Source organism: Biomphalaria glabrata, chromosome 1, assembly GCF_947242115.1.
Source record: "Biomphalaria glabrata chromosome 1, xgBioGlab47.1, whole genome shotgun sequence".
NCBI classification, from domain to species: domain Eukaryota; kingdom Metazoa; phylum Mollusca; class Gastropoda; family Planorbidae; genus Biomphalaria; species Biomphalaria glabrata.
This window is the reverse complement of record NC_074711.1, coordinates 39368822-39377765: the sequence shown is the minus strand read 5'-3', so window position 1 is coordinate 39377765 and position 8944 is coordinate 39368822. Positions and strand designations below refer to the sequence as shown.

Here is an 8944-nt window from a genome sequence, read left to right as displayed (position 1 = left end):
TCAAATATCTTTAAAGTGCGCCAAGAGAATTTAATGAAATTTGAAATATACACATTTCATAATATGATAAATTATTGTAGCAAACAGCATTATTGTAACTTTTATAGGAAAAAAGTTGTAAAAATGTCAACTTTCACATAAACTTTTGTTAAGAAAAATTTAACAGATTGGCTTCAAAAGCAAATAAAAATGATCTCTGATATCTTATGTTTACAAAAAGTAATCATATTTAGTCCTCAAATCAAATACAATATGCTAAAACTTTGATGGAAATGACCACCCCTAAAAAAAGGGTAAAATGTGCTGACACACTTTTCAGCCATTTTTTGGGAGAAAAAAAAAATGGATCTAGGTCAGTTTATCGAAGTACCTATTTAAATATTACACAAAATGCAGGGGCCCCCCTGGGTCCCTAATGATGGCTAATTCCTAGCTACGCCACTGCTCTATATTGACATGGCCTATCAATATGACAATATGAACATAAAACAAATATATGCACACATCATAATACATGTGACACAAAATGTGTAGATTTCTCTAAAGCATTAAATTATCAGCTATGAAGTGAGGGTATTCAAATTCAACTTCCCAGAGCAATGTATTAAATTTATAACAGTCAATGGCAATGTACTCAATAGTTGAATAGTGTGCCAATTTCATGAAGACATTCAAGCCAGTGGTGACTCTAACATTTTTCTGTCACAAGTGGTGTGAAGCAAGGCTGGCACTAATATTATATTAAAAAATTGTTTTTAGCTTCAATTTCAAATAAGTGCTTGTGTTAAAAAAGCATTGGACATGATTGGACTAGACATCAGAATTGCACAATGTAAAAGCAAGTCTTATTTTTAAAGACTCTACAACAGCTTCCTCCATATAAGACCATATATACAATATACATAGCCATAGTGTTGGAAATACTTATTAATGGTCAGAAACTAGAAAATGTGAACAAGTTTGTCTGTTTGTTAAAAATGCTAATCTAGGTGATGAGGTAGACTGTTGCTTTTGTGCTAGTGCCACCTTTGGTTCACTCCTTGAATTGAACAAGTCTAGTCAAGGAAAGAACTGAAGCACATCAACAAAGTTAAGTCTACAGAGCTATTGTTCTTCCCTCACTATTATATGTATGCTTGAAAGTCCTTAACTTTATATTCCTGCCACATTAAATGGCTCAACCTGTGATAAAATACAACAGGAGGTGAATCAGCATGATCACATACCTAACACATTTTAAATAAGTTACAGATGGATAGTATTCATGGCTAACCAACATGTCCCAACTAGGATGAGCTGGACATGTTGTCCATGTTTAATAATAATGGACTTCCTTAACTCTAACTCTCCATAATTATTTACCAAATTCTGGTGGAATCAACATTGGTATCGTCTGTTGGGAGAGAAAGAGTTAATGTGGGAGGTGTGCTTAAGTAGGTCAGCACAAGAAATCTAAAGGTGCCTCAAGGAATGCAAAACTAACATCCGTGTGTAATAGGTTAGTCAGACTCCTGAACAATCTTCAAGTTCACAGGAAGAATTTACATTTGATATTTATTGTAAACACAAAATATTTTGATCAGATAATTGAGATTATAGATTAATAGTTTTAATGCCTGTAAAAAGTAATATTACAAAACTAGGTAAAGTTTGATATAAATACAAATTAGGTACCTTATAATTATAATAAAAAATACAGTATTATGCTCATGGTATAGATTAAGAAAGACCTATGTAAAAATTGATTTGAAAAATGTAGAAAAATATTATATTTTGGAGGTCTTATAGAACAGGAATAAAAGAATTGTCATTATGATAATGGGTCTCACTCCATTCAGTATATAAACACAAAATACGAATGCTAATATTTTCTGCCTACTCTCAGTCAGTGACAGATAAAAAAAAATTTTATGTTGTATACAGCTATACCTATATACACTATTCAAAACTGTCAAATTCAAATAAAAGCAAGAAATTGAAATTATTTCCTGCAAATCCAAAGGTCTGCAACTAATTTACAAGCAGAAAATTACATGCCTTATATTAATAATCTGAAAATTCAACACTTCAAACATTAGGATTGCACCCCTTAAATTCATTTGCTGTGTGCAGTTAGAACTACTATTTGTTTTCTTTGTATAGAAATGGTGTTAATGTTGAAGGGGCTACTCATAAACAAGTGGTGGATTATATACGTTCTGGTGGGGACTCATTAACACTTACAGGTAAACCTTTTGCTAAATTGCTCTAATTATTTGTAAATTAAGTGTTTACATATATTTTTTTTAATGAAACTTAGAATTGTATTTTTTATTAATAGTAAAACTAGCACAATAAAATTTATTTGAAATGGACATTTTAATGTTATGCAAAAAAAATAAAAAAATAAAACACAAAAATCCAATTAAATCTAGCTTAGGGTAATAGAGTCTCAAACCTTTAAACTATTTTTAAAATAAGTTTGGTAAAATACCATAATAACTGGTGCAGATCTCTATTTAAATGTATTTATGTATATATATATATATATATATATTAATTTATTGCATGTAATATAAGTATTAGCATGAAATAAATGGCTAATTGTGTTGTTATTTTTTTAAAGTAATCTCAGTGCCAGAACAAGTTGCAGAAAAGTTGGAACCGAGTGATGACTCATCCGGGCCTTCTTACATTGATTACTCAGAAAGACGATCACTTCCTATTTCGATACCAGAATGTCGTTACTTGGATCATTATGGGGACAAACATGTTGTAAGAGAATATTTGAAATTATTTTTTCTACCAGCAGACTAAATTACAATCAACTTACAAAACGTTATTTTTTAAACATAAAAATTTAAAGTATAATATGTGGCTAAAATCTGAAATAGATTTGCTGTAGAAAGATGTTTATTACATCTCTTATAGGTATTTGATGTATATATGGCTGGCAGACATTTGTGCTCTAGACGCTACAGAGAATTTGATACACTTCACAATAATTTAAAGAGGGAATTTCCAGATTTCAACTTTCCCAAACTACCTGGAAAGAAATTATTCACATTGTCAGAACAGCAACTAGATCAAAGAAGGCGAGGTTTGGAACAATATTTAGAAAAAGGTAAAAAAAAAAAAGTTCACTATTTAATTTTTTCCTTTTTATTTTTCTATTATGGTCTTGAGGTGAAGTTCTCAACTCTTGCAGCTGTTACTTACTGGCCTTAACAGAATTTTTTTCCAATGAACAGTCCATAGATTCCAACACTCTAATTTGGCTATAACCATTCCAAAACATCCTATTAAAAAAAATTCAACAGTTTATCAACCAGAAGTATTTTAAAAATAGACTTTTTAATTAAAGTATATAAAGATAAATATGTTGTCTTTTTAACTAATCATTTGACTCATTTTAAGATGTTATCAAATTATTTCTTTCAGTCTGTGCTGTAAGAGTTATAGGAGAAAGTGAAACCATGCAAGAATTTTTGGCTGCTGGTGATCTAGATGAGGTTTGTAGCTTACTTATTAGTACTTTATGTATATTACTTCAGATTTCTACTTCTAACCTTGTTGCTGTTATAATGCCACCCAACTAATGTGTATTTGAATACAGGAAGAAGGAACTAGCGAGGTAGAGTTGAAAGTCTTGTTGCCAGACAAAAATTTATGCATTGTGACTATTTGCAGATCAGACAACACAGACACAGTGTACAAGGTAAAACAACATCAGAGGCTAATTTAGATTTGATGTTAACATGAATTCAAAAATGATTTATTTAAAATCATTGTGACATTCAAATGTAGTAATTAATAATGTTAAATTTCAGGCTGTTGTGAACAAACTTCATTTTGAAGAAGTCGCAGATTATTTTTATTTGTTTGAATCAATGGAGTATGGCTTTGGTAATTTTTTTGTTTGTTTGATTTGATGTTTTTCTAATTAAAATATCAGCTCATTAATATATAAAAATTTTTTGTACGCTTTTGATAATAAAAAATTAATAGAATCATATTTTGAAATATGGTTTAATAATTGAAATGCTTTCTTTGCTTAAACTCTTTTCTTCTATGACATAATTTGGGAAACAAATAGTCTTCTTTCATAAATACAATAAATAGCAATAATGTTATATTGTTTTAAACATTCACTTTAAGAGTTCTGTTAAATTGTTACTTTCTTATTAGCAATAAACCAACTTTTTATGATCTAACCTTCAGAGCGCAAACTTTTACCTCAAGAACTTCCTCACAACATCTATATCCAGAACTACAGCACTGCCACAGCTACTTGCATTTTGCTTAAGAAATGGCTGTTCACCATACCTAAAGAGATGACTCTTATTGCAAATGCCACAGCTCTAAAATTTCTCTTTTGGCAGGTAAATGAAAGGCTCACCAGTTGTCAACAAAAAAAAAACAAATTTGATTTTTGTTTTTAGAAACATTTTTGTTACTTAATTTAAATGTTGATGATGCTTGATTATTATTTTTTAAAATTATTAGGCAGTTGACGATGTCAATAAAGGATTTATCAAGACAGGGGATAAATTGTATGACCTTAAAGCTCTAAAGGAAGCAGAAAATGCTCTGGAGGTATGATGAAAAATTTATTTAGAAAATTCTGAATGTATAAAAAAAATAACCGGTATAGAAGTATGTAATAAACTTCTCTGTAATGAAATTCTTGATTACCTTTTAGTATTTTTCTTCTTGCTTCTTTTTCTGCTTTATTATGTTGGAGGGTTCAGATGACTGGTCCGATATCTAAAATGAACTGTGCAGTAGTTTCCGGCACTCCAAATAGTTTCTTCTGTAGGGATGTTTTGGGGCCAGAGTCTTTTTGAACCTCTCAATGTATAATGCAGTTTTGAAGGACATGGTCGGCATTTTCTGGCGACACTCTACAAAGGTAAATTTCACTAGTCCAAATTTTCAGCTTCCAAAACATATTTTGTCTGCTTCTGTTGTCTGGTTCTAACGTAAAAAACTATAATTTGGTTGTATCAGGATAGTTTATAATAGAGGTTGATTTTCCTTTAATTCGGAAGAGAGCTTGCCCATTTGGTTGCTTTATTTTACTCACTGTTATTTTCGTTTCTTCTGGATAGAGTGGAAATTTAGTGTGTCAGCCTTCTCATTTCCTTCCATTTCAATTTGTCCTGGGATTCATTGGAAAACAGTTTTCTTGCTATGGTTGTTGAGCTTTACAAGAACTGTCCTGAGTTGCTTCACATAAGAGGCATCAGAGTTTTTTTAGCTTTGAAGGACTGTTTTGGCATGTCAGGAGACTGACTCTTGAGCGTACTTTGGTGGTTTACTAGTATGTTAGCTGCTAATTCTAGCGCTCCCTTTTCTAGTCTGTGGCTGTCAGAGAACTCACCAGCTGCAATGCACATTTTTAGTTTTTCTCCACTGAGCCATTCATTGAGTTTTCCAGCTCCTTCGTTTGTGGTGACTTGTTGACATGATCCATCTGTGTAGACTGACCCTTTGGTTATTTAATGGTTGTTGGGCTAATATTTTTGTAGAAAAGAGGTCATTTAATCCTTTAGTTCTGCTTGATTGTTGTCATATTTTTTTTTTTTTTATACTGTACTGTCCTTTATAGAAGGAAGAGAGCCTTGGCCCCAGTGTGGAAACTCGTATTATTTAATTAATTGCAGAATTATATTTTTCTAATTGGTGCTTTCTTTTGAGGTTGTTTGTTTTGTTTTTGTTTTACATATTTTGGATGTTCTTTCTTATTCGGGAGATATATTACATCCTAGCCTAACCCTCGTGCAGTACAACGGAAGATGGCAGCAGGCAGGACTCGAATCCGGGACCTTCGAGACCACTTATCTTATCTTATATAATACAGACGTTACTTCAAAAAAGAAGATGATTACGTCCTACCACTTAATGACAATCCTTAGCTCAGACCACACAACCAGACAGCCATTAGAGATTCCTGAAAAAAATGAGTCCTTTTGAGCCTTTTTTTGTGCCACACATTTGGATTTTGGTTTTTAGTCAGTACATTTCAATTGTTTCCATTTTGGTGAACTTGGTAAGGATTTTTATTTCTATTCTTTTGTTCAGAGAGACAGGGCAGCGATTTCCTTCATTGCTCTAATTATTAGTCCAATAGTTTGTACCTTGTCTATTTTCCTTAGGTTGTTTTGGCCTGCTGAGCTCCATGCTGTGGCATCATAATCTAGAGTGGGTCTGATGTAGTTGGTATCTATTTTAGAATGTTGTGATTTGGTCCCTGGTCTGTGCCGCTAATTTTTTCATTAAGGGATAATCTTGAAATACATTTACTCTTCTTTCTATTTGTTTTTCTTCTTTGATATGTAAGGATAAAGACAAAAGCATTTTCTAATTGTTTGATAATATATTTTGACCAAATTTATTTTCTGTTGACGGTGAAAATGAAATAAATTTACGATAGTTGAAAAATATGCATTTTTATTTCAGTATTTAAAAACTGTGAGACATCTAGAAGGATACTCAGAAATTGTATTTCCACACTGTGCTTGTGATTCAAGGCGAGATGGTCATGTTGTTGCTATAATTGGCTTAGAAGCTTTCAAACTTCAAGCATGTAAAGAAGATGGTACACCTGAGGTACCCAATACATTTTTTTTTAAAGTCGAATGTTAATTAAGGTTAATCTACCTATTTATACAAAGATCTTGTGTATTTTTTATGATGTGGACACAAAAAAACCTGAGTACGGTTTTTCATCTAAAAATTTGGATTTCCTCCTGCAAAAGCAAAAAAAAAATTAAAAGATAAAAATAAAGCACAAGTTGTTGCTAATCACATGTTGATCAGTGCGTCAATGCCTGGAAATGGACTTTAGATCTTCTACGAGATAGATCTAAATATGGACTCGTATCTTTTTTTTTTAAGCATGAACATTTAAATATTTACTAGATCTAGATCATGCTTATCTAAATAAAGCTAAGCTGAGTTCCTTCCAATGTGTCAATTTATTTGAAGTCTTCAAACTGATCAGGAATTAATTGATTGTGTTGTTCTGATTCATTAGACTTAAAACTTTTATAGAATATAGACTAGATCTAGATTTAGGTGTAGATCTATCTAGTATTGCATTTTACAATGTTTTTTTTTTTTTTTGCTAAATTAACTGTTTTAATTTTTTATAGATCTAGATCTAGTATTTCACATTAAGGACAGTACACTCTACAATGCTGTGGGATTGTTAAAAGACATGTAATGGACACATTAAAAACCAATAAATTGTTAGGAAAGCTGCCTCTAGATCTAGATTTGATTTTTTTGTAAACCACAAAATTCAGAAGAGTTATTTAGAGATGAAAGTGAGAAGGGCAGAGATTTTATTGGCAGAAATGGTGCCTTAGCTTAATCTTTCTTAGCAGTGTCAACACTATGACCAAGGGAATAAAACTGATGTTCCCTGACTCTAAAATTGCAGAAAGTATCTTCTTTGGCAGATCTAAAACTACTGCTTTAGTCACTAGTGACAGCTTTTCTTTATGCAGAAAAAAAGCATTAAATTCTTGATTCTTAGCAACCCCCTTTAACACATCAGAATCCAGAATAAATAGCTTTATCTTACAGCAGCTGTGGAGTTTATCTATATTCACTAGAAGACTGCAGAATGGCAACATCTAACATATTCCAGAAAAATCTATGATAAAGGCTAAATGTGTAAATATTCTGAAGAATGAACAGAATGTCTAATATAACTTTATGCTGTGTTAATTTTTAGAATTTTGTGTATGTTACATATGATTTTAGTCTTTTGTGAATAGGCCTATTTTTCTTTTTATATGTAGGAAAATAAATAATTGCCGCTCAAAATTCACTTATCCAGGTCTGGGAATACACATTTCTATTTTGGAATGTAGGCATCTCTTTTTATAATTTAAAAATGTAAATTTTATTTGTTTTTTAGTCTCAGGTCATTGAGTTTAACTGGAAAGAAGTTAAATCATATGAAGTGGATGAAGAGGGTATGTCTTTCAACTTTGAATACAACAGGCAAGGGAAGAAACCTAGAGTTGTCAAAATTTTTACACAATATGTAAGTATTTTAATTATCAGTAATTTGAAAAATAAAGGTTCAATAATTTTCTCATATACTTCTACTGTAAAAAAAACAAAAAACTATAAAAGTAAAGATCACCTTGCAATCTAAAGGGCAGATGATGTTAAGGTCATCTGTTTTTTTGGACAGTGATTAACAATCAGGGTGTCATGTGGCCTGAACAACAATCAACTCTCTTTTCTTTCCCTAACTAAAGTCAGGTACCCTTTAGAGTTGCGTGGACTCAGGGGTGCCCTAAATTTCCAGAAATTCAAAATCCCAGTCTTCACCAAGATCGGACCCCAGGTTCGTAAGCCAAGCGCTTAACCACTCAGCCACTGTGCCCCCATATAAAAAAAAACAAACTATAGAAACATTAGAATAGATTTTTTCTATTTTTTCCCATTAAAAAGTATAGCTTTTTTTTGTCCGCAATTTTGATTGAATGAAGTTAAAAGAATGTTTTTTTTTATTCTGTAATTCTTTATCTTTTCAGTTCTACTATATGAATGATTGTTTTGATAGAATATCAGAAGAGCTATCTTGGAAAACATAATGATCACTACTAATTGGAGAAATATGCTACCATTTCTACATCACTATTTGCAATAACAGGAAAAGAGGCTAATTTAACAACTAAATGAATTATTGGTTGCGAAATATGGTGGTCCACTTTTACCCATTTTAACACAAAAGTCTTAGATTCATGCACTGTTTTCCTGTTGTTGCTTAATCCTGTTAGTCTTTTTAAACTTTTAGTTAATTTTTAATGGCATTTTAAAAATATCTCATTTGCAGGATGTTAATTTTTTTATGCTCTTGGCACTCAATTTGTTCTGTATGGATATAGACAAATGAAAAGAGATTTGTTGTGTGCATCACACTAGTTAAACTCTTTAACAC

The 8944-nt window shown here is 31.5% G+C and overlaps 1 protein-coding gene across 1 annotated transcript; it reads left to right on the top strand.

Annotated features, from left to right (window-relative positions):
- Positions 1-1172: 1172 nt before the first annotated feature.
- Positions 1173-8597, top strand: LOC106071533 (sorting nexin-27-like). The gene is made up of 12 exons (XM_056019237.1): positions 1173-1204; positions 2143-2225; positions 2606-2754; positions 2911-3103; positions 3421-3491; positions 3596-3697; positions 3810-3885; positions 4201-4361; positions 4486-4575; positions 6442-6591; positions 7910-8038; positions 8538-8597. Exons 1-12 carry the CDS (start codon positions 1173-1175, stop codon positions 8595-8597), a joined length of 1296 nt encoding a protein of 431 aa, XP_055875212.1.
- Positions 8598-8944: the final 347 nt, after the last annotated feature.

Bases quoted from the DNA above. Each gene is read 5' to 3' on its own strand.
- LOC106071533 (XM_056019237.1), top strand. From the start codon at position 1,173: ATGGCTCAACCTGTGATAAAATACAACAGGAG. The intron at 2,226-2,605 runs GTAAACCTTTTG...ATTTTTTTAAAG, and splicing joins GGACTCATTAACACTTACAG to TAATCTCAGTGCCAGAACAA. The intron at 6,592-7,909 runs GTACCCAATACA...TTTGTTTTTTAG, and splicing joins AAGAAGATGGTACACCTGAG to TCTCAGGTCATTGAGTTTAA.